The sequence below is a fragment of the Erpetoichthys calabaricus genome, chromosome 8, assembly GCF_900747795.2.
Source record: "Erpetoichthys calabaricus chromosome 8, fErpCal1.3, whole genome shotgun sequence".
In the NCBI taxonomy this organism is placed as follows: domain Eukaryota; kingdom Metazoa; phylum Chordata; class Cladistia; order Polypteriformes; family Polypteridae; genus Erpetoichthys; species Erpetoichthys calabaricus.
This window is the reverse complement of record NC_041401.2, coordinates 66,690,906-66,717,283: the sequence shown is the minus strand read 5'-3', so window position 1 is coordinate 66,717,283 and position 26,378 is coordinate 66,690,906. Positions and strand designations below refer to the sequence as shown.

Sequence of the window (26,378 nt, the reverse complement as noted above, 5' to 3'; positions counted from 1 at the left end):
GCAACACCCCACTGAAATATAGCACTTGCGGACCTTCATCCTTACAGCTATATGTTATAATTAGTTATCAAAATGACTATGGAAAAGATGTTAAATATATTACACTAATGTACTGGTGTGGTGGTGTTGTGGTTAATGGAAAATCACTACAGACATGATGTACAATAACCTGTTTTAAGATGTATTTTTTAAAATGACTGCAATGGTGTGCAAATATGCAATCAGTTATTTGCTAACTTCTCAGTTGGTTCTTTCACCTCAGAGTGTCACTACATAGTAGAGTACATTGTCAACCAACTGAACGAGTATGTTCTGTATGTAGGGAGATGGAGCAGCTGCATGTTTGTGCAGCTCTGAAACTTTCAAATGGCCTAGAGTACTCCAGAATAAAAAAAAAATGACAATGACATCATCGAATGAAAGGGATGGGGAAAAAGTACTGGATGGAGCAAACAGGATTGAAGTAAAGCTTAAATCAATTATGGGAACCCCAGGGTGTTGACTGAATGGTACCTAAGCCTATGCTAGCAGCTTTGGACACAAATAAAGAACCAACTCTAGATGGAGTACAGACTCAAATACACACCCACATTCACATAAACCAGGCCAGTTTAGAGTCCCCCACAAACTCAGGAAAAACCTACCAGCTTCATACAGGCAGTGACTATGTGGGTATTTGAGCCTATTCTCCGTCATCTGTGAGTCAACAGTACAAGCCACTGTGCCACAGTACCACCAAATTAGTCAAATGAGGACAAAAGGGATAACCTGAACAAAGCAGAGGGAGCAGGTAAAGCATAGCTCCCCACCCGCTTCTCTCTTTCTGACCTCCTCCTCCTCCTCTTCTCTCGGTGGCAGGAGACATGTGCTGCAGGTGCATCGTTCACAGGGACTTCACGACCTGGGAGCTATCAGTTGGCAGCTGGCTCTGTGTCTGCTCTTCATCTTCACGATTGTCTATTTCAGCATCTGGAAAGGTGTCAAGACCTCAGGCAAGGTGTGTTGAGTCAATGCTTAATAACATAAACGCTGGTGTCTGTTTATTCAAAAGTGTGTTTTTTTTATGTTTCTATTTCTGCTCTACTTACCACTCAAGTGGCTAAAAAGCTAGCAAAATCTTTTGAATGCCACTTTAAAGTGAAAAATCTGTGCAATCATCTGAGTAATCCTTGTTCACACCCCCAGCTTTCTATGTCCTTTTTTTTTTTTTTCTTTAGGTAGTCTGGGTCACAGCTACCTTTCCATATGTGGTGTTGTTTGTGCTGCTTATTCGAGGAGCAACCCTTAAAGGCGCCTGGAGAGGAGTGGTCTTCTACCTGAAACCTGACTGGAGCCGGCTGATGGACACTACAGTAAGGGGAAAATTTGCAGATTACTGATGCCAGTGCAATGAGACAGTCAGGATGGTGCAAAAACTGTGGCATTTAAAAGGAAAGATCTATCAGATAGTCGAGGGAAGGGCTGGCAAGAAAGCTCCTAGCAGTTATAAAGTAACACATGATGAAAAAACATAAAAGACTTCAAGGCATCTCTGCCTTGAGCTTGACTGCAACTTGCTAAAACCAATCAGTCAATTTTTCTTACCCCATGGTCCGCCAAAATGTGTTGGCTAGCATGGGCTACAGAGGCCCTACTCAGTAGTAGTGGTACTTTTACCCTTCATTAGGTTTGCAAATTAACACAGGCTGGAGGAAAGTGAGCAATCAGGGCCTCATTATGATCACTTGATGGGGACCCCCTTATAAATGCACCACTTTAATGGCTCTCTTCACTGCCTAGTAGTAGTATTGTGACATGTACAGAGCATAATGAAGTTCTAACTTGCATGTCCAAATGACATCCAGCATACGTGCTGCCACTTTCTGGTGCCATGATAATTATAGGGATAGTCCTGTAACTCCCATCAGTGACTTTGCTGCCAGAGTATTTGTTCATCACATCAGACCACTGGGTGATTGAAACCGCAGGCAGGAATATCTCTCTCAGTTTCTTACAACGCAATATCAAGAGGCTTCTTGATCTCAATAGTATTTGGTTATGGCCTCTGCATTAAGAGATTTACTCTTTTTTTTTTTATTGCACATAGCACCTCTCAGAGTCACTGTTGAACCTGTGATTCAAAATATAAATCAACATGAGCTCAATGGACACAGAAGTCAGTTAGAAGTAACAGTTTAACAAACAGGTGAAGTCTCCCGCTGCTCTACTATACATTAGAACCAGATATGTGACTAGTGTGGAAGTGACCAGTGGGTACGTACATAATCCTGTATCTATAACCCAGACGTGCCTTAATGGTGGGCACACATCCACGTTGATTTCTGCTTTTTCCCTATTAGTCACACCCCGTTCTGGTGAGGTATCACTTTCTTTGCACACTGGTAGCGGTGTCTCACATAAACTGGCTGCTTCTTCTATTTTCCCTTTTTGTTAGGTGTGGATTGACGCTGCGGCTCAGATCTTTTTCTCCCTCGGGCCGGGGTTCGGTGTCCTGCTAGCCTTTGCCAGCTACAATCCTTTCCACAATAACTGCTACAAGTGAGTGATCAGCCAATATGGAGGGAAGATTCAAGCAGCTAAGAGGTGCAGGAAACAGTGTAAGGTGGCTGGACGTGTGTTGGGAAGTGTGCCTGCAGCAAGTTGCAATTTTGTTCTGATATTTCTGGAACAAAACCTCCGGCAGTGAACAGCAAGGCTGCCAAGCCCCACAGCTTTGTGTCAGAGTATCCAAGTAATTCTCTGACTGTTGTTGTTGCTCTGTATCTGGAAATTTTAACAGCCTTCTTGTCTGGTTTGTAGGGATGCCTTGGTGACCAGCTCGGTTAACTGCCTGACCAGCTTCATGTCTGGTTTTGTCATCTTTACTGTGCTTGGATATATGGCAGAAATGAGGCAGCGTGAGGTGGCTGATGTGGCCAAAGACACAGGTAAGACAGATACCAAAGATTTTGGGGGCTGAGCACATTCTGCAGATGTCAACAGAGCAGTCGGGGTATGTTTGTTTTCAGGGCTGTATAGACTTCCCTACACTATTGCAGACATCCTTTAAAATTATGGGATTACTTTCATAACCTGAATGGCCACATAACCTAGCCTAATCCTTTAAGTCATGAAGACCCTGAGAGTCTTCCTCTAGTTTATGTTAATGAGAAAGCACACAAACAATAATTGCTTACAGTATATAATGATAAACAGGGGCTGGCATGGCAGTGCAGTTGTTTGTGCTTCTACCTTACAGTTCTGAGGACCAGGGTCTTCATGGATTTTCTCAGGGTTTCAAATACAAAACGTGTTTTAGGTTAACTGATGGCATTCTGTCACCCCAGAAAGTGAGTGACCCTGGGCTGTCACTATTTCTATTTCCTTTATTTATTTTTTGAAAACTATATGGGTTTTTATATTTCTGGTTGTTGTGAACTGTATTCTGCTTAAAATATTCAATTTTGAGTAGTACTTTATTATAACAAATAACATTGAGATCAGGACTTTTTTTGAGAATGCTAGGGAACATTTATAAAAGGATTATCACATACATTACATTTTGGGTGATATTACAGTGAAATCTGCAGCAGTGTCAATGCTGGTACATCTACTTATTGGTCTGTGGGTTAGTGGATCTACTTTTAAAATGGTTAACTTAGAAGGGGACATAATGCAGGACAGGGCTGGGTTAGGCAAAGAGGGGTCACAACTCAGTGACTGTTAACTTAGCTCATGAACACATAAGGAGGAAAAGGTGTTGGTTGAGGTGAGTTATTGCTACAGTAAGCAACTACAGTAAGGTAGTTGAAGGGGTAATAACCCATTACATTCAAACAAATCCATTTTCTAACAAGAACTAGCAACTTCCAGCCAAGGGATGCCTCTGTCTCTTCTGAAACTTTGGAAACTTCAAGGAAGGCTGCTGTTGCCAAAGAATATCAAAGCAGTGGTAACTCTACACTCTTTGCTTGCCCTGTACCTCATTCTCTGGGGGTCCCTAAGACTCTTGAGTATGTTGAGGTATTGACCAGTGGCATCGCTAGCTTTAGCACTTACTGGAGGTGGTTTTGCTACCCTCTGATAATGCTGTTAGCCCAATATGTAGTCTAAGACTGGTTTCCCCGTGAAGTTTTCACACATTCAAAGTCGTCCTCGGGGGTGGGGCGGGGTTGGGGGGGGGGGGGGGTATCCATGGAGTTTTTGAACAGTCATCCATACATATCAGAACACAGAATGGGAGGAAGAAGGGCTTGAGATTAAAGGGCTAAAGGCCTGAAACCACCTACAATGATGCCACTGGTACTGAAATGGATATCTGCCCATTACATAATTTTTTTTAGACATGTCTGTAATTTACAGGACCCAGTTTACTCTTCATCACCTATGCAGAAGTCATCGCCAACATGCCTGCCTCCACATTTTTTGCGATCATCTTCTTCCTCATGATAATCACGCTGGGACTTGACAGCACTGTAAGTCTCTTCACACTTTTCCTTTCAAATTTGCCTGCCCAGTGGCTATTGGCTAGTGCAGTGTTTCAGTGGTGTAACGCCATAATAATGTTGTACTCGTGCTTAGTTTGCAGGGTTGGAAGGTGTCATCACAGCAGTACTGGATGAGTTTCCGGACGTCTTAGGCAAGCGCAGGGAATGGTTTGTCCTGGGCCTTATCACAGTGTGCTTTCTGGGAGCCCTCAGCACACTTACTTATGTGAGTATCTTGGTTAAGAGACGATTGCTGTTCCAAGAGAAAGCCCAATGTGGGCTCCTCCAGTTAGCTTTACATCTTAAAAAAATGAAGCTCTTATCATATCATAAGGGATGCCATCCCTGATTGCTTTATCATGACCTGATAGTATGACCATTTTTAAACCTTCTTAAACTGATGTTGTGCCAGGTGGCACTTCACATATTTTTTAACTCCTAGCCAGTGTGTTCATACAATGTGCACAGAGCGGTGTTTTTTTGCTCCCCAAAGTGTTGCATGCATGCAGCTTCTCTCCCTCCTGTTGGTTTTCATCTTAGCTGCCTGTATTAATCCAAAAGTCCTGTACATGAACAAAAGTTTTCATCAATTCTAAAAAAATTGTTACCCACCAGCGCTCAGCTGAATGCTCTGTTCCTTGGATCAAATTTCACTAAACTGATCAACTCAAGGACTTCAAAGTAGAACTGAACTGGCGAGGCCTGTTTTAGGGAGTACATTCTTTTCATTTTAAATAAGTTTCTGGTCTGTGCATCAAATTGTGCCCCTCTGTTCTGTGGTTAAATATTTTTGTCTGCCGCAGAACAAATCTAACCCACTGCCTTTGCCCCAGTCATGCAAATGCAGGGTCCGAAGAGGGACTACACAGCAAGGCAATAATTAAAAAAAGAAGTAAAGTTGTATACTATTGCAGGCAAAAATAAAAAAAATAAATAAAACTTGAAATGGTCTTTTTATTTTGATATTCTGCCTCTCTTTGACAAAATAGGTACCAGAATCTCATCTTTATATGCACAGCAAATACCTCTTTGTTTTTCATCTCTACCTAGGCGTTTTTTCTCATTCCTTATATTTTATATAGATAAGTGGACACTTTTTTGACCCAAAGTGAAATTGTTGCAGCAGTACAGTATCTTTAATAGAGCACTCCAAGCAGCATGTAGAAAATGTGGCCTAGGAGTCAAGCCACACGGTAGCAGGTTAAAATCTCACTGCAGCTTCCTGTGTGACCCCAAGTGAGTTGATTAACCTTCCTCTTCTGAAATACTAGGTTTGGAAGTTGTGTTGTCATGTGATATGTAAATGAGTACATGTAAAAACCCATCAATCCATTAGACACATTTTCCTTTTTAGTGTCATGGAGGATCAGAAGACATAGTCCTGCACATATCTATGCTCACTCATCCTGTGCCAGTTTAGAATCTCCAAATAACCTAATTTTCATGATTTTCATGAAACAGAATAGCTCAAGAATCTGAATGCAATGATTGGGGGTTCTAACCAAGGTCCATGAGGCTACTCCACCAACCCCAAATATGAATAATAATCTTTTTTTTTATTATTATTATTATTTAGCACCTCAATGTGCTTCACAGATCATCACATGCAGAGCTCTTAATTAAAGCAGAAAGGAAGTTAGTTAATTAGAGAATTGTTATATTGCACTTGCTAAAAGCCACTGTTTTAGAGACAAAAGAGAAAGTTTGGAAAAGAACAAACCTTGGGGTGCCCACAGTCCAGCAGGATCCAGCTCTCCTCTTCGAATTCAAACATTTAGATGAGCTTTGATAGGGAAAGTGACAGATCAAGTCCAATTCTGGGATCAGACAAGTAATAATGCCTCATATTTGCTAGCAAGAAGAGCACATCTGGCTAAGAACCTAAAAAGAAGCTGGGGAAAATGAAAAGAGAAAGCCAGTAGATGAAATAACCATAACTACAGTGCCTATGACATGTATTCACATTTTATTAATATACAACATTAAATCACAGTGGGTTTGTCTTTTTTGACAATGATTAACAGAAAAAATAATGTCAGAGTAAAGGCAGATTTCTGCAATGTGGTCTAAATTAATTACAAACATAAAGCAAAAAATAATGGATTGTGTAAGTATTCACTCCCTTCAAGTCGTATACCATTGGCAGCCATGATAGCCTTGAGTCTGTGTGCTCAGGTATTCTATTAGATAGATACTTTATTAATCCAAAGGGGAAATTCACATACTCCAGCAATTATCTTTGCACATCTGGACCTTGCCATTTTTACCAGTATTTTTACCTGGAGTGGTGGCTCTGAGGCTAGGGATCTGCACTGGTAATCAGAAGGTTGCTGGTTCAAATTCCGTCAATGCCAAAAGGGACTCTGCTCTGTTGGGCCTTTGAGCAAAGCCCTTAACCTACAGTTGCTCTGTCCTGGGTATGACGTTAATCTGCATCCAGCCCTGCATGTAGGCCTTCCAACCTGCAGGAAAAAACCTGGGGGTTGGTGGCAGAATTGGCACTCCAGCCACCATAAAAAACCTCATCCTGGTTCCACTCCATCTGAACTAGTGTGATGCTGAGCATGGCTGCACTCGGGTCCTAATCTGGGATCCTGAGTGGGTTTGTCATGTGGTGGGTACGGCAATGCGCTTTATCAGCGCCTGCTCCTAACCTCTCTCATCTCTTTATGCACTGCAAATAACTTTTTATTCTTAAAGTCTACATAGGTATTCATTTTCATTCCATGTTTTATTTACAGTAGAATAATGGAGAATTTTTTTGACCCGAGGTGACATTGTTGAGACAATATAATATCTTTATTAGTGAGCGGAAGTGAGGCTTAATGCAGATTTCAGATAATCATTAGATTATTGTGGGCTCATATTTGACTGCTATTTTTTTTTTTAAGTTTTATTTACAGTATGTTTTTATTGTTTAATTATGATTTGAATACATTGTACATAAAACGTGTTTAGTATAAAATAGTATTGCATCTCTGTGTTCCACCTCTGCTGTGCTCCAAACAAATAGCTTACAAAATAAAAACAGAAATATCTCTATACAATTGTAGTCCATAGACTTTTATGCAACTTTCAGGATGCCTACCCCACTTCCTCAGACTGATGTAATAAGTAAATGCTTCAGGGCCAGGTAAAGTACCTGGATGTCCAATTATATGTATGCCTTCTATAATATTTTTATTAGTGAGCATTCCAAGTACACAGGCAGAACGTGTTCTAGCAGACAAGCCCTTTTCTTCTTTCCTAAACTGCTCAGGCTCCATTACATGCACAGGGATTGTGAGTGATCAGCCTTTATTAAGTCCACCCACAAATTCTCAGTTGGACTGAGATCTGGACTGACTCGGTCACTCTAGCACATTGAAACTGTGTAGTTTTGGATTTATGTCTGGAGTCATTGTTTTTGCTGGAAAACAACTCTTCTCTCAAGGTGTGGGTTTCTTGCAGAATGCATCACATTTTTCTCAAGGAGTTCTCTGTATTTTGCTGCATTCATTTTCCCCTCTCATGCCAACCAGGAAGTGCTGCTGAAAAGCACCCCCACAGCATAATGCTATAACTACCATGTGTCACAGTGGGGATTGGGTTTTTGATAATGTGCACTGCATAGCAGTTGGTCTGATGGCCTAAAAGCTCAATTTTGTTCTCATCAGACGACAGACTGCAAATTGTAGCTGAGATGTCATCTGCCTTTTTCTTTTTCTTTTTTTTTTTTTTTTTTAACAGTAGCTTTCTCTTTGCCACTCTACCATAAGGCTATGACTGGTGAAGCTCCTGGCCAACAGCTGTTGTATGCACAGTCTTTCTAATCACACCTACTGTAGCTTGTCACTCCATCGCAGTTCTCATAGGTCTCCTGATGGCCTTCCTCACTTGTTCTGCATGATCATTCAGTTTTTATGGACAGCCTGCTCTTTCCAGATTTACAGCTCTGCCCTACTCTTTCCATTTCTTAATGATTGAAGGATATTCAGTGACTTGGATTTTACTTGTCTCCAACCCCTGACTTGTACTTTTCAATCATGTTTCACAGAGTTGCTTGGACTGTTCTTTTGTTCTCATTGTGTAGGTCAGACCACCATGCTAAATCACCACAAGTTGGACCTTCCAGTTTAGACTACACTCAATTGAAATCCCAGATAGATAATCTCTATTGAACTAATTCTGTGACATCTAAAACCAGTTGGCTGCACCAGTGATGATTTAGGTGTGTCCTATTCAAGGCAGTGAATATTTATGCACTCGTTATTTTCAGTTTTATATTTGTAATTAATTTAAACACTTTGCATCTAATGACCCAATCATTTGATACTTGGGCAATGTCATACTAAAATCTATAACTGGCCATCCATAGTTATCACAACAAAGGGGGTAAATGTTAGAGAGGTGGACTCCGTTGAGAGCGATTTCCACCAAATATCATCAGCTATGCCCACTTTATTTTAGCATAAGTAAATGGAAGAATTCTCCACCAGAAAAAGGAAGAATGAGAAAGCACTGAAATGGATGGTAATTGTTGGCTTGTGTACGGTGGATGTGAGGTTTAATGCGGATTTCAGAAAGAGTAACGCTTTATCGTTAGATTATTATGGGCTCATATTTGACTGCTATCTTAGTTTTTTAAGTTGTATTGACAGTATGTTTCTATTGTTAATTATGATTAGAGTAAATTGTGCAAAAAATGTTTAGTATAAAATAGTATTGCATCTTTGTTTTCTACCTCTGCTGCAATCCAGCCAATTAACTTACAAATATAAACAAAAATACCTCCTATACAATTATAGTTTATAGACTTTTACGCAGCTTTCACGCTGCCTACCCCACTTCATGAGACTGATGTAATAAGTAAATGCTTTAGGGCAAGGAAAAGTACCTGGATATCCAATTATACTGTATGTATGAAAGCAAATACCATTGAATTCTTCTAATTGTTCTATATGTGAAGTAAGCCGATACTTACACTAGTACAACACAATACAATTTATTTTACTACACTGCTTTTCACTGAGTGGACAAGTGTAGTTATGCTTTAAAAAATAGCTTCTTTGGTATCCTTATTTCTAACATGGGTGGCAGATGAAATTTAATGTAAGTAAATGTAAATGTAAAATATTACATGTAGGAAGTGAAAATGTGAGGTGTGAATACACAATGGGAGGACTGAAACTTGAAAGTACACCTTATGAGAAGAATTTAAGAGTCCAACTGCAGACAGTGTTCAAAGCCATTAAGAAGACAAACAGAATATAAGGTTATATAGCGCCCTGATGTGTGGAGTACAAGTCCAAGGAGGTTCTGCTCAACCTTTATAATGCACTGGTGAGGCCTCATCTGGAGTACTGTGTGCAGCTTTGGTATCCAGGCTACAAACAGGACAAAGTAGTGCTAGAAAAGGTCCAGAGATGAGCGACTAGGCTGATTCCAGGGCTACAGGGGATGAATTATGAGGAAAGATTAAAAGAGCTGAGCCTTTACAGTTTAAGCAAAAGAAGATTAAGAGGTGACATAATTGAAGTGTTTAAAATTATGAAGGGACTTATTCCAGTGAATCGAGAATTCTTCAAGAAGACAGAGGGCACAGTTGGAAACTTAAGGTTAAATTTCACACAGAGATTAGGAAGTTTTTATTCATACAGAGAACCATAGACACTTGGAATAAGCAACCAAGTAGTGTTGTAGACTGTAGGACTTCAGGGACATTTAAAACATTGGGTTTTTTTTTTAGAAGAATTAGGTGGATAGGACTGGCAAGAATTGAGATGAATGGCCTGTTGTAATCTAAATTGTTCAAATGGGTCTGTGCTGCACTTGAGTCTTCTGCTACGGTAACAAGAAACACTTTTCAGCATCTCTGAAATTCTTATGAAAAACAAAAAAAAATTAACTGTGGCCATCCATTACAGGAGTAGTTTAGATTGAGTTACAGTTTTCTTTCAACACAGCAACCACATTGTTATCTTGTACACTTTTGTCCCAAACACATACAGCACAAACAGTACTCTCCTTTGTGCTCCTGCCATTCTCCTTATTTGTCACCCTTGGACTACTCGAGTGGGCTCAACAAACCTCATGCCGTGTCAGTAATTCACAAGGCTTATCAGATTCCTGTCAGCATGTCTTTAATTGTTCATCACTTGCCACTGTACGCGGGGATCTCGCTTCAGGCAGGCACGTTGTCTGCCAGCCGTCCTTGCTATAATGCCATAGAATCTGCAAGCGTGAATCTCTTGTTATTGTACTGAATGACACGACAGGTGTGGAGGACAGCACCTTGCAGTTTACATGCACTTGTCAATTCCACAATTAGCTGAACCCAGCTCTCCATTCAGCCAAACTGAAGGGCTTATTACAGGTAGAACATAGACTGAAGAGGCATACAGAAACAAAAGCAGCTCCCAGCAATCCATGGTATAGGGCAAGATGAAAACATTTTGGAGTTGAGGTCAGCCTGAGAGCATTTATTTAACAGATCAGTGTACTAAATTAATTTGAGTAAAGTGATTAGTGACACTTAAATCTAGAAAGTGCCAAAGGAGGGATAATAGTGGCATAAAGTTTAAAAGCAATGAGAAGGAGGAGAACTGAAGATGTTTCTAGGTTTATTTTGATTTAGTGTTAAGCTTTAGTGTGCTTTAAAAGTAGCATCGCTTAATTAGCTGACAACAGTGGGTTCTTTTATCTTACTAGGGGGCTCCCTGCTCACTTTGCTTGACAACCCCCGGCGTGCACTATGCGCCAGCAACTTCACGTCTCTGCCGCTCGCATATGTGGATTTCACTTTCACCAAACAACAAATCTTTTAATTCTCTTCATTGGGAAGAAACACTACTTTTCCCTGATGGCAACACGAATTGGCCGATCTACAAGTCTCTGACTTAAAGTTTAAATCCGAACAATACATTCGATCTCTTTTCGCTGTTCCATTATTTCACAGAATAATAATTTCCGTTTATTTTCACTAATGCGATCTTTACAATCATTTTTTTGAGACTTTCAAATTTTAGTACTTTCATTATCTCTAACCTGCTCTCCATGTGTATCACGCCAACATTTTTGAATTCTTTACAACGTTCTACTCATCTACTCTTTGTCTTTTGTTTCCGACCCTGGGCATGGTTAAATCTGTTGGCACAAAGTCTCGTCGTGTGGGACTTGAAAGTATCTCTCTGAAAAAGTCACGTCTCGTCCCAGGCTTAAAAATCTCATCTCATCCCAGGATTTTTTTATATAATAGCATGAACAAAATCTCTCTAAAATATCAAGGTGTTTGAAAGTTTTCTTCTTGTAGGCAGATCCATGCCGAGTATCCTGAACCACCAAACACTGCTGTCTTCTCTAATTTCTGTTCTTCTATACTCTTATTTCATAGACTTGTACTGTCAAGAGGAATATCTTGACTCTTCTGAATGTGGGTTCATGTGGCAGATGGAGAGAATGCTATGCAAAAGCACTCGTATATTTTATAAGCTACAATTCGTTTTAGCTCCAATTTGTGCTGCCTTATGGAGGGAGAATTCAATCCTCTGTAATTTGTCTCAGTATTTCTATTGCACCTTTTACAGAGCACATCGTCAAAAGTTGCCTTATATAATTCAAAGCAACAAGGCAATTCATGCTAAAGCACAAGACCAAAATAGTAATCCGAGCCAACACATAATTTTAACTGAAAGTACATCACATAGTTCATTAATAGCAAGATATGACCAATAGCATGATGGAGTCAGCATCAGCATCATAGTTGCAAAAATAAAGAATGTGCAATTTTAACATTGACACCACCTTATACATAGATAGCTTCAATATCTCTAACCTGGATCACATACATCTCTTTTCATAGGAAAATCTTGGATTGTATCCTCGCACTCTGTTGTACGAAAGAATTCCTGAGCAGGTGTCTGTTAGACACACACCTGGACAAGCTCCGTATTTGAGATGCTCAATTAACATATATACGAGTACTGTATATACTGTATTAAGAAAATCTAGCCTCTAGATGCTACAAGACAGCACTCAGATGGGTTGGAAATTCCCTACTTTGACAGCAGGAATTTTTAAACTGATGCTCTTTCTCCTGACCCCCAGGGAGGTGCTTATGTGGTCAAACTTTTTGAAGAATATGCCACAGGTGCAGCTGTCATCACTGTTGTCTTCCTTGAAGTCATCGCAGTTTCTTGGTTTTATGGTAAGATCTACAGTTCATATTTTACACCATCTAAAACTGTCAATAAATACGAAGGACAAGCTTAATAGTTTCCTTATGACCTTAGTACTGCCTCTTAACTGTTTGTTTTAATGTGTCATGCTAGTTATTTTGCCTGCTTGTAGAGGTTTGCGGGGGGTCCTTCAGAAATTTCCTCTCCCTTCCTGTAAGGTCTCTGATAATTCTGATGAGGCTGACCTACTGGGAGTGCCTGAGTTCTATGGCATATGAGAGACGGGGCTAATAAGAAACACACTGTAATTGTGAAATCTTGACTTTTTTTTTTGTCTGTAGGGATGCCTCGCTTTTGCCGAGACATTGAAGCAATGCTGGGCTTCAGCCCTGGCTGGTATTGGAAAATCTGTTGGGTAGCAATCAGTCCTATCTTTCTGTTGGTAAGAAAGTGTATCTGCATAGCTCAGTATATATAGTATGCTAAGGAATCTTGAGAATTTAAATCTCCTATAGGTTAGTGTACTAGCCAAGAAAAGGGTGGGCCCATTGTTATTTTATAATTCTTGCCATCATAGTAGTTTGAATATTAAGTAAATCCATCCATCCATCCATCCATCCATTTTCCAACCCACTGAATCCAAACACAGGGTCACGGGGATCTGCTGGAGCCAATCCCAGCCAACACAGGGCACAAGGCAGGAACCAATCCTGGGCAGGGTGCCAACCCACCGCAGGACACACACAAACACACCCACACACCAAGCACACACTAGGGCCAATTTAGAATCGCCAATCCACCTAACCTGCATGTCTTTGGACTGTGGGAGGAAACCGGAGCGCCTGGAGGAAACCCACGCAGACACGGGGAGAACATGCAAACTCCACGCAGGGAGGACCCGGGAAGCGAACCCAGGTCCCCAGATCACCCAACTGCGAGGCAGCAGCGCTACCCACTGCGCCACCGTGCCGCCCCATATTAAGTAAATATTTACTTTATTATTGTTAGATACACATAGGTACCCCTTGCTAGTACCAGATTGGACCCCCTTTTGCCTTCAGATCTAACGTGGCATAGTTTCAGCAAGATGCTGGAATTCCTCGAGGACTTTGGTCCAGTTACTGCAGATTTGTTGGCTGCACATCCATGATGCAAATATCCCGTTCCACCAAATCCTCAAGGTGCTTTATTGGATTGAGATCTGGTGACTGAGGAGGCCATTTGAGTACAGTGAACTCATTGTCATATTTAAGAAACCAGTTTGAAATTATTTGAACTTTATGACATGGCGCGTTATCCTGCTGGATGTAGCATCTAAGATGGGTACACTGCAGCCATAAAGGGATTATTAGTTTTGACCAGCAGGGTACTATTTTTCAATGTCCAAAAGGCTGATTTCCAATTGTGCAGGTAAAGCACTCCGAATTAAATAGCAGCGCATTGCCTTTAGTCATCTATCAGTTTTAGAGGAATATCTAACATACCTCAGATATAACTTTGCTTCCTACAGAGTTGTTTTTCATATTCCAGTTGTTAGCAGCCATCAATGGTTTGATAAATTAACTGCCATCTGAAATGCTTGCCTGACCACCCAGTAAAGTACAATTTATATGGAATTATGAACACTAAATGATCTGCATCTTATCATTATCATTGAAGGTGTGTGTTGTTTTTTTTTTTTTGAGGATGGTGATGTTGTTATTATTTGTTATAATAGTTCTGTTTATCTTGAGCTTCTGTAAAGTCTTAATTCTATCTCTCTCTCTCTCTCTCTCTCTTTCCAAATTTGAGTTTTCAACATATTTAGTTTGCATTAAAGTTTGCCAACAAATGAGAAAACTTCTGACACGTTTCATTCAGGATACTCCTATGAGCAGAAAATCTTAGAAAAAATAACCTTTAATGTTGTACAATTGTATTAAGCCACTAAAGTATTACAGCACATGACAGAGAAGTACTAAGTGAAGTAGTGCGTTACATAAATACTTGTGCACTATGCATGTAAAGCCTTATGTAAAGCTTTCTAAAGAAAAGAATATAAGAAGCCTTATTATAATATTGAAGCCATTTCCATTTCAGCAACATATGGGGACTGTGAAGCTCTGTAATGTGAGGTTGTGTGACATACAGTATATTCTCTCTCATTGCCCTTGGATGCCATCACTCTGCCTTCCTTCTAATTTACCATCTTTCAGTGAAATACTTAACATTTTAACTGCATCTCTAGTTTGGAGTTGGGTGGATCCAAATTTTAAGACTATCCTTATATTCATAAAGCTTGCATTGGCAGTACCAGCCAGCAAAGTGTATCAGATTCCTTTTTTTAAGTTTTAAATCCAGGGTTAAACTCGGTGTTCTTAAAATTTCTGTAGTATCTCTTCAAAATTCTGGTGGGGGAAATGGAGTCAGATCTGGGGCATTTTACTGTGCCTAGTTTTTTTTTTCAGTAATCAACAGATGTAGATATTTACAGCGCAGGCCGTGGCTGAGAACCACTGCTTTAAAGTGCTATTTTTTTTTTGATTATTAGGTAATACAATATGAGGAAAATTTTTACAAAAACAAAAATAAATGGAGGGAAGTACAGCTAAGGTGACCATCCTGTCTCAGTAACACTATCAACACTTCAATATATACGTCCAATGCAGAATAAATTTCAACATTTCAGTGAGAATAAATCTGTTGAAAGAAAAAGAAAACACACACACACACCACGGGCAGAAACAATTGTGTGACTACAAAATCCAGAATCATCAGAAGACACTAAAAGGCCATTGCTTAACACTAAATTCCTTGTCTCTTTCTCTCTCTTTCTCTTGGGGTGCAGTTCATTATTGTCAGTTTTGTGATCTATCCTCCAAATGTCAAGCTGTTTGATTATGACTACCCTCCTTGGACCACAGTACTCGGCTACTGTATTGGAGTTTCCTCATTCATCTGCGTTCCTGCATATATGTTGTATATCATTGCTGTTACGCCGGGCACATTAAAACAGGTAGGTGCTGTCAGTTTTGCACATTATTAAAAATGTCATCACTCTGTGTTAGCACAGAAATACTTGCAACTAAACAATGGAGTTTGGTCAAAAACCAGTAAGTAACAAACATTCTGGGTACCTCTCCAGTAGTCTTATTTTACTTTGATTGGGAAGAAAGTATCCAGTATAAAAATTTCCTTTTTAGGAATATTTTATCTTAAATATACTGTATTCATTAAAAAATACTTCACACAGCCACCATATCTGTTAAACATTATCAGTTCAAGGGTTTTTTTACTGAGACGCACCTTCAGACTTTTTGAACAGAAAAAAAAATCCCTGTGATATAATTCACATTGTCACAGGATGTTGACATTTAATGTTTCAGTTCATTCTTGCATGTCACTTTGTAAAGGAAAAATAAAAAAAAATGCTGAGGTGTATCTATTAATCCCCACATAATTTACACCATTTGTACATTGCTTAATTTCTAGCATTTTCTATTATAGCAGTGCACTTGGGAGGTAAATATTCTTTTGTTATATAGTGGTCCCACCTTAGCCACATGCTGCCCATTCTTTGCCAATAGTTAGCTATTGTTTAGAAGTTTTATGTCCCCCTTTCACACACATCTAATACAGTTCAGCAGCCTGCATACATTTTGTGGTTATTTAATCTCTGTATTATATTAAAAAAAATCCTAAGAGGAGATGAGACTGTTTTCAAGAGATTTTTTCAAGTCCCGCGAGACGAGACTTTGGCCATGAGATTTTTTTCAAGTCATGCCCTCCTCTCAACCATATTCAACCAAGCACACGGTCCTCTCACCTGTCATTCGTGTGAATGCTTTTGACAGACACAGTTCCTGCTCTCTCAGCTCTTATAAATTTTAATGTTTTCCTCACTTTAAGTTCCCAATTAAAGAAGACGTATTATCTCCAAATCTTATTGAAGAATTTCATCACAAAGGGTTATCAACAGAAGAAATGAGTACACGGGCAATCCTAGCACTGAGAAACGATGAAGTCAAACAAATTTACGCCCAAGTTGTCAATCAGTTACAGTTAGGTCCATAAATATTTGGACAGAGACAACTTTTTTCTTATTTTGGTTCTGTACATTACCACAATGAATTTTAAATGAAACAACTCAGATGCAGTTGAAGTGCAGACTTTCAGCTTTAATTCAGTGGGGTGAACAAAACGATTGCATAAAAATGTGAAGCAACTAAAGCATTTTTTAACACAATCCCTTCATTTCAGGGGCTCAAAAATAATTGGACAAATTAAAGAACTGGAAATAAAATGTTAATTTCTAATACTTGGTTGAAAACCCTTTGCTGGCAATGACAGCCTGAAGTCTTGAACTCATGGACATCACCAGATGCTGGGTTTCCTCCTTTTTGATGCTCTGCCAGGCCTTTACTACAGCGGCTTTCAGTTGCTGTTTGTTTGTGGGCCTTTCAGCCCGAAGTTTAGTCTTCAAGTGAAATGCATGCTCAATTGGGTTAAGATCAGGTGACTGACTTGGCCATTCAAGAATTTTCCACTTCTTTGCTTTAATAAACTCTTGGGTTGCTTTAGCTGTATGTCTTGGGTCATTGTCCATCTGTATCATGAAATGCCACCCAATCAATTTGAGTGCATTTAGCTGGATTTGAGCAGACAGTTTGTCTCTGAATACCTCAGAATTAATTCGGCTGCTTCTGTCCTGTGTCACATCATCAATAAACACTAGTGTCCCAGGGCCACTGGCAGCCATGCACGCCCAAGCCATCACACTGCCTCCATCGTGTTTTACAGATGATGTGGTATGCTTTGGATAATGAGCTGTTCCACGCCTTCTCCATACTTTTTTCTTGCTATCATTCTGGTAGAGGTTGATCTTGGTTTCATCTGTCCAAAGAATGTTTTTCCAGAACTCTGCTGGCTTTTTTAGATGTTCTTTAGCAAAGTCCAATCTAGCCGTTCTATTCTTGAGGCTTATGAGTGGCTTGCACCTTGTAGTGCACCCTCTGTATTTACTTTCATGCAGTCTTCTCTTTACGGTAGACTTGGATATCGATACGCGTACCCCCTGGAGAGTGTTGTTCACTTGGTTGGCTGTTGTGAAGGGGTTTCTCTTCACCATGGAAATGATTCTGCAATCATCCACCACTGTTGTCTTCCGTGGACGTCCAGGTCTTTTTGCGTTGCTGAGTTCACCAGTGCTTGCTTGCTTTCTTTCTCAGGATGTACCAAACTGTAGATTTTGCCACTCGGAATATTGTAGCAATTTCTCGGATGGGTTTTTTCTGTTTTCGCAGCTTACGGATGGCTTCTTTCACCTGCATGGAGAGCTCCTTTGACCGTATGTTGTCTGTTCACAGCAAAATCTTCCACATGCAAGCACCACACCTCAAAATCAACTCCAGGCCTTTTATCTGCTTAATTGATCATGACATAACGACGGACTTGCCCACACCTGCCCATGAAATAGCCTTTGAGTCAATTGTCCAATTACTTTTGAGCCCCTGAAATGAAGGGATTGTGTTAAAAAAAAAATGCTTTAGTTGCCTCACATTTTTATGCAATCGTTTTGTTCACCCCACTGAATTAAAGCTGAAAGTCTGCACTTCAACTGCATCTGAGTTGTTTCATTTAAAATTCATTGTGGTAATGTACAGAACCAAAATTAGAAAAAAGTTGTCTCTGTCCAAATATTTATGGACCTAACTGTACATGGCAAATTGGTTAAATGCGTATCAATAGACTATGCTGAAACAGTTGGTGGTGATCCTGCGGAAGATGAAAACATCAACTTACAATATTCTGTAGAATATCTACAACCGTTAACACCGTCCAGTCTTCCACCACATAAATTAATGTAGAAAGAAGGATGTATCCAAGAAAGGTAATGTAGTACATCTTCTGTGGATAACATAAGACAACAAAATTCGTATTAAAATGTTAACAAATCACAGAGACAAACATTGGAAAAAGTCATTTTATTTATTAGAGAGAAAGAAACAAAATTCAATCATGGGCAGTTACACGTTGTATTGACACAATGCAAGTCCAAACATGCAATCAAAATTCAATGCGATATTGACAAAAATTTTATTGAAAAAACTGTTTTTACTTAAGTTTTACAGTAAAAGTGTACGTTTATAAAGTATTTGCGTGTTAATTTCAAAGCCAAACAGAATGAAATTGTATTACACAACGAATAACTAACGCAATATGAAACAATTTACTTTCAAATTATTACATTTTACTATTTTTTAATATGGTTAATTATTCGCTGTAATGTAAAATAGTTAGTTCTATTATGGATATGTAACAATTCCCATGAAAATAATCTGTTTAAATTGTACATCCGCATCCCCATACGCCAGTGGCAGAACCGCAGAGAGGCTAGCGCTTGGCGCAGGCCTGTTTGGTGAGCGAAGCCAAAGTTTGTGGCTAGGAGGCAAGAAAGTTGCTCTTCTGTTGATTCCTCCGAAAAAGGCATATTTGAGCAGGTATCAGTGCACCACCAGTCTGCTAAATCTTCCTGAAGGACTTCTGTAGTCAAACAAGGGTTCTGATTTTCCTTTCTAACAATCCCACAAACAGTTCTCTTAGAATATTTTCATGGTCTTCCAGATCTCAACTTGACTTCCACCGTTCCTGTTAACTACCATTTCTTAATTTCATTCCGAGCGGAGGAAGCGGCTACCTGCAAATGCTTTGCAGGCATCCATTATTTTATTTTTTAGAGGGCTAGGCAGCTTCTTAGAGGAGCCCCAGGTTGGGATGAGGTTTGAAGAGTCCAGAGTATTTATACAGCTTTGAAATGTGCATCACCTGGCCTTTCCTAGCCCTAATGAGCTAATTAAGGTCTGACACTTTGGTCAAAGTTATCCGAGACCTCATAGCTCTTGGGGGTGCTCAAACATTTGCAAGGTGCTCCCTTCCTTTTTTCACTGTACAATTATACAAAACAAAAAATAACACAAAATTCTTTGTTTAAAATCCTGTAAAGGATATTTCATCTTTACCTTTACACCTTTTGACGATATGTTCATCTTCTACACACTTAACAATTCACAAGAATAGACACTTTCTTTCTTTACTGCAACTTTTACCCTCACTAAAATAAGATATTAGGCAGACAGTGTGATACAGTATCCATCTAAAACTTTAGCATAACTTTTATACAGGTGGAAACCCAAGTTGTACAACTCGACGATGTGTGAATATTTCTGGATAGCTGACCAACTACAAGACTCCCTAGATATTATTATAGAGCGATTATTGTCATGTTTACAAGTACAGTAGAACTCTTACTTGCCTGTGCTAATGAACATGTAACACATCGCTGCTCTCTACTGCCAGCTTCTAAACTTCCGTTAATCCTTACCGCACAATCTCAGAAAACAATTTTTAATCCTACAAATAAACCTATGTTTGGATTAACTGCAGGACAACTGAAATTTGGGAAAGCAGTTTAAAAAAGGACATTGAAGAGGTGGGAGGAAAAAAAGGCAAATCAGTATTTCAGTGCCATTACTTTTCCCCATTTAGTACGTTTTTTTTTTTTTTCTCTCTCTCTCTCTCTCTCTCTACGGGCTACATCTGTTGTAATATTCCACTTCTAATCCATGAATGTCTACCTGTATGAGAGGCTTGCATGACTTTAATAATTCTTATTCAAACAAAGAAGGAAGGTACACTGCTTACCTTTCCCTCATGCACGGAAGCTATCAATAGGACTTTGTGTTTACTGAGAACTAAAGTTAACTAAAATAATATTAGTTTCCCAATAGAGAAGAAAAAAAAAAAAACAGTATACATAATATTTACATAGAGTACACCATCTGTTATGCCCACACTTTCTTCTATTTTTGGAGATAATAAACACTAAAGCTTGTTAATCAAATTTAAAGCAACTATTCCATTTACATGAGGATATCGAGCAAAGGTAATTATTCTCTACTTTGTAAAACCTGGCCAATGGTGATAGGCATCAGAACGGTCACTGAGGTGACATAAAATCAACATGGGTGACAGCACAGAAGCCTCTTGAGCGGGTTTTACTCTTACTTGTTGGGAGCATCTGGGGAAAAGGAGTTGTTCATACATCTGGACCAGTGACATGAGGCTGAGGATAGTTTGGTAAGCACTCATCATGTCTCCGATGTCCGTCTTTCAAAATGTAATTTATTGTATAGTGTTGTTTCTACACTATGGGTAAACTGTGTAAAACTGATAGTAAACTTTGACATGGTTTTAAGGAGCTGCTCTGTCATGGTCTTGCATTCTACCCTAGGATTCTTGCCACTTTGCATTGGATAACATTCTTCTGATTGGACAGTTTTTTCCCTTAGTTAATGTTACAAAGCCAACAGCTTCATCTCTCTCTGTCTCTACTGTATTTTTAGTCTCCTATTGCCTTCCAAAATCAGTCCTGCTGCTCTTCCTAAGGTGGAAGCTTTTCACTATCAAATAATTTATTGAACAGAGCCTTTAAGCAGGCTTTTGTTTCAACTAAACACAACCTTATGTTACAACTTTATAATAGGTATGATAGGAAAACACTAATGAGGGTAGAGGAAAGAACAGTGAATGTTGACCTGCTGCTCAATAGTAATAATATTATGCCAAATAATTCATAGACAAGTTGGGATAGATTAATAAAAACAATTAAATGGGTTCAAAACTCTATAAGAATTAATGGTGCATTCACCAAGTAAGACAATACGTGATAAGGATGATTCAATCCAGAGATAGTGAATTGACAATGAAAATCACATTTGTCAAAGCAGTGGCTTTTCCAATAGCAAAATCTAGCTACGAAAGCTGAGACATGAAGACAGCAGAGTGAAAAAAACACTTGTGTTTTTAGAGGAATTACCTGTAAAACAAGATGTGCATTACACTCCTAAAGGTCAGTTCTGGATCAAGCCTGACCTCAGACTTTAGTAAAATTTTTCTTTCATGCATTGAGAAAACATGGCTCCTTCCAGAAGGCTCTAATGGTTGAAAAAAAAAAATAGAACCTGTAACTGAAGTATGAAAAGAAATGCAGACAAGATAGATGTATGCCACCACTGAGAATGCTGATATGTTAGTCTAGCTTTTGAATGACACTACCCTTAGCTCAAGAAGCTGCTTTTGATTTAGCTAGAATAGACTAAATTGATATGCTAATACAATACAACAGTTTCCCATTAAAAGAGTACCAGGTAAGACACTACTTAAAACATCCTCTTAATAATAATTTAAAAGATGATTACTGTATAGGTTTTTTTTTTCCCCTGAGAAAAAACACTGGTTCATAAACATACATTCTAGCTCCTCTTGCAATTCATGTTGCAATTCTACCCACAGTGACAGTAATTAAATTAAGCAGGATTTTCTGGCAAACTGATTTAACTTACCGGTAGATTGATTTGTTTGCTATGTGTCCTGTAATGTAGTATAATGCAGTGATGGTTCCTGCTTTAAGTTCAATTTTGCTTGGCTAGAGTTCGACAAACCAGCCTCCCCTCATTCCATCCAGCCCACCAACCCTTCTAGTGCAAGTTCTAGACTGTAATAAGCAGGTGTGGAAAACAGATTAATGAATAGATCAAATAAAGGGGTTACTTCATTATCAGTTTTAAAACTACTATCATTTTTACACTAAACTGTAGATGGGTGACAAGTTCTACAAAGCAGCTAAAAAGAAATGGATGATAGTAGCTTCAAAAAATCCCAAATTTTAAGTGGACTTAAAAGTCTAGGTTAGAACATTGAAGTATTCCAAGGAACTGGCTGACAACTTGCATTGCTGCCTAGATTTGCTGGATGGGCAGCAAGCCCAGCTTTGATCTCTTCTGGCCAAATGTGTGACAAGCATTTTCAAAAAATGATGTTTGCCTTCTTAACCACACTAAAGATAAGCATATTTGTTCTTATTTGATTAAACTGGGTGCAAAGGTCCTAGACAATTAATATACTGTATACACATTCATAAATTGTGAACCAGAATGTACTTAACCACTTGCTGTCTGTTCCAAAGTAAGAAAAATTGCAAAAAAAAAAAAAGTGATTCTGTATTCTAAAAGAATGAAACACAGGCCTGCATGGGGCATCAGACAGATATCTAACTGTAAATTACTACTTGGAACTTAGGATGTCCTGTGGAAGATAGCACAGATTTCACTGAAGGGAATGAGAGGGTGGACTGCAATGACAACCACTGAAACTGAGCGATGGGCTTTGAATAAATTAAGAGGAAGCTGCTGTCAAAAGGGCATGAGTAAAATTACAAAGGCCACAGGAGTGCTGGTATCTTTGGTAAAAGGGTTAATGAACTTAGATTTATTCTTAGAGGGACTCCACTTAGCTACCCAACCAGTTACAAGAAGAGAACAACATGGGCTGAACAACCTATGCACATCTGTTACCCAGAAGAAGTCAAGGTTACATTTGAAAGGCTTGCAGAATTTAGAGAATGAATTAACCCTCACCCCCCATTATACCCAGTGTAAACAGCTGTATATAAGCATGGTGCAAAGCTGACTGACGGATTCAAATAGGTTACAGGTGGTGTTAGATGTAGTACTATTCCCTTAAATGAAGCGAGACAGACTCGGCTCAAGAATAGTGAGCTGCCATCTTTAAGTTGCTTTCAATCACCCCTTAAAGATTTTCTTCTATCCACAGCGTCTACTAAAGAGCATAACTCCACAGCCTGGAGCCCAGGCCCAACACTGTGACATCATCATCACCAATGCAGTGTAAAGTGGGAGCCACGATGTGCATAAATACATGATTACATTTACAGCACAGCCAAAGAGGGTCAAACTCAAGGCAAATCCAAACCCAGCACTACGAGTACATGCTGGACTGCGACCCTCACTTGGAAACTTGCCGCTGCTCCTGCCATCAGAGGGGGAAAAGGGACAGAGAGGAGTGGAGGACAGCTGCAGAATAGGCTCACTTTACTTTTTGTTTTTGAGCCCATGAGTATTTCTGGACAATGGGCAGTTTACTTGGCCACCTGGCATGCAAGTTGTTTGGGTATTTTCTCTCATCAAGTCCATGTAGTACAGAATGCTTATCTGTAGGTATGTGTTTAAAAAGTATAATGAAATGTGAGCATTGCTTTATCTATTTAAGTATTTCCAAACAGCAACATTAGTGATGTGTTTTACATAGCTACAGTATATAACATCCACTTGTTGTCAGAATGAATGACTATAGCCTGAACAGGAAAGTAATTCTGATTTTTATATGTATATATCCACACGTTTTAAACAAATTAATGCTCAGCTAAACAAATGTCTCTAAATTTGTCTCATTCATATCTTGTGCACTGTACTTGAGACAATACCCTATCCAGAAAAAAGTAAGCATGGCATTTTATGAATTTTTTCTTTTTGTTTTCATGGAACCTTTTGTAGATATAGTTTTGTTTCCATCTATCTGCCTGTAATTTACATAGGAAAATGAGTAAACAGCTGCAGGCCTCATGTACATGTGTTTGTATTTGCCACACACATATGTCCTCTTTATGTGGTCAACCAAAGAAATGTTGACGTGCAATTGATCTCCACGTTGGAAGATGAGAAATTTACTTCCCTCGACTGTCACGTTTATTACCAATAAACCATTCAGTTATTTCTGATCTAGGATTCAGAGTTTAACTTAGAGTAAAGTAATAGTATTACTTAAATTTCAGTCCACCTTTAGCTAAATGAACCACATGTTACAGTTCCAACTGCAAGCAAACATGTCGATTGCTAAATCCCTCTAAACAGCTGAATGTTAATTGTGTAGTATATCTTGATATGCACAAGCCACCGTTTTGGATACTGGTAAAACTAAAAGCAGTTCTGCATTTGGTTACTGTGTTCTAGTCAACAAATTTAGCAAATCATTTCGCTAGCTGCATGAATTTATGTTGGAACCATTGCTCTCTCCATTCAACCTTAAAATGCATACGTTACTAGTGTATCAAAACATACAAGTATAATGTTAGGAACAGTAATGCTCACGGAAAGCTAGTATTGTACAGCAGTAGCTGCTTGATGCTCTTTACCTGTACAATTCCTATCACGACTATTTTCTAAAGCTGCCACTTTTGATATGTCTGGTGCCAGCAATGAGGCCCTCACTTTGATATACTGTTATCAAAGTAAAATTATTCTTCCTGGAATGTATTACTATTTACATTGAGGATGTAATTGTCCTTCATATCAGGAGTACTTCCATCGATACAGACATAAAGTGAGTATTACTGAATAATGGTATTAACTGAAAAATATGATGCTGAAAGTTAAGCAGACTTTGACAATCTTTTCATCTTCCATCCTCTCACACCGAGGTGTGATCAAAATTTACTTTCAGTACAGCCACTTGTGCACCTAGTAAACAGTAACGAGACAAACTTATCTCAATCTGTGCGTTTCCCTTTTTATGTGCCTTATGTAAGCTTTGCAATGACATGATCTCTCATCGTCTAAAAGACTCAAAAAACCTTCAATTCCTTTATCTGCCTACTTCATCACCTATTAAAAGACCAACGAAACATCAGGATAGTGTTCCCTTGGGTTTGCTCAATTCAATGAAGACCTGCTGCTCCTGCTCTTTTCATTTAAATCTAAATTCATATCTAGCCACAAACCATCCTTGGCCCACAAAAAGCTAGATTTACTGTTGGTGCTGAAATCAGAAATTTACTATGTGTTACTTTACCTTGGTAAGACCTTGAATGATATGCAATTTATTTAAATCAATTGTTTTTAAACAAATAAAATCTGTCTTCTTTTTACAAGGTAGGAGACAACCACAGAAAGTTCAACAGAAATAGCTAATGTCTTCTACTTCCCAGCTTTCTGCACTAAATGACATTTTATTCTTGCCCTTTGTGGAGGGGTAGAAAACAATCAAATGTGTGTTAATGCACATACACAAAGGCTTTGTCTGGTTCAGGTAGATAAAATCTGTATATATAAACCTGCTGCTGGCTTAGAGATGAGTTTAGCTTAAAACAAATTAATCAACACACTTGTAGAACCAATATAAAAAATTACATTTTACCTGTTCACTGTACATTAAAAGGTCTAACCTTTAATACTATTTACCAGATGTAAAAATATGCATTACAGGAAAAAATCTAAGATGGTAACTGTTCTCATTTTATGGCAACAAAGTGCTTCTACAATTATTAACTTACTATTAAAAAATGCAAAGCAAGGAGAAGTCTATTAAGGATCTCATCACATAATGCAGTGGTGTTAATATTAACAAAATCCATTCCAAAAACAAAAATACAAAGAAACCCACAACCTCTTCAAAAACTTTTAAGTCCACTATCTAATATGTTATTGTACTGACAAATAACAGCAATAAGATCACAGACAACAGATGTATAGAATTCCTGTGCATTAGTGACTAACCAAACCAATGTCAGCAATGTGTTATTATAACAAAGAACATAACTAAGTGTTGAATGTGTGAATCTGCATATACATATGTGTGTGTGTGTGTGGTAATGTACTGTATGTAAATGATGCTGTTACAGCAAAGAATGAGTTCTAGTATCCCAACGGAAAATGCCAGTCTTAAAATATGTGTACAGTATAAGGATCATGTGTTTCTTCTTTATATATGAGTCTGTTATGCATAAAGACCTGTCTGTATTTATCAACAAGTTCTCATTTGTTATCAGTGATGTGTGAAAATGTTCAAAGCATCTGTCCTAGTCTTTTGTGAAAATTTCAACTGTATCTCATTATCGAAACAAATAAAAATGATCTATGTTGAA

At 38.8% G+C, this 26,378-nt stretch overlaps 1 protein-coding gene across 4 annotated transcripts in view; it reads left to right on the top strand.

Annotated features, from left to right (window-relative positions):
- The window catches only part of slc6a4a (solute carrier family 6 member 4a), a 56,738-nt gene extending 30,360 nt beyond the window's left edge, over positions 1-26,378 (top strand). For all 4 annotated transcript variants that reach the window (XM_051930851.1, XM_028806678.2, XM_051930850.1 and 1 more), the window contains 10 exons: positions 859-997; positions 1,218-1,352; positions 2,435-2,538; positions 2,800-2,927; positions 4,342-4,454; positions 4,561-4,692; positions 12,552-12,651; positions 12,964-13,064; positions 15,450-15,617; positions 23,273-26,378. In XM_051930851.1, coding sequence (XP_051786811.1) covers positions 859-997; positions 1,218-1,352; positions 2,435-2,538; positions 2,800-2,927; positions 4,342-4,454; positions 4,561-4,692; positions 12,552-12,651; positions 12,964-13,064; positions 15,450-15,617; positions 23,273-23,350 — 1,198 coding nt within the window. In that variant the 3' untranslated portion in view covers positions 23,351-26,378. The remainder of the gene's footprint in view (positions 1-858; positions 998-1,217; positions 1,353-2,434; positions 2,539-2,799; positions 2,928-4,341; positions 4,455-4,560; positions 4,693-12,551; positions 12,652-12,963; positions 13,065-15,449; positions 15,618-23,272) is intronic.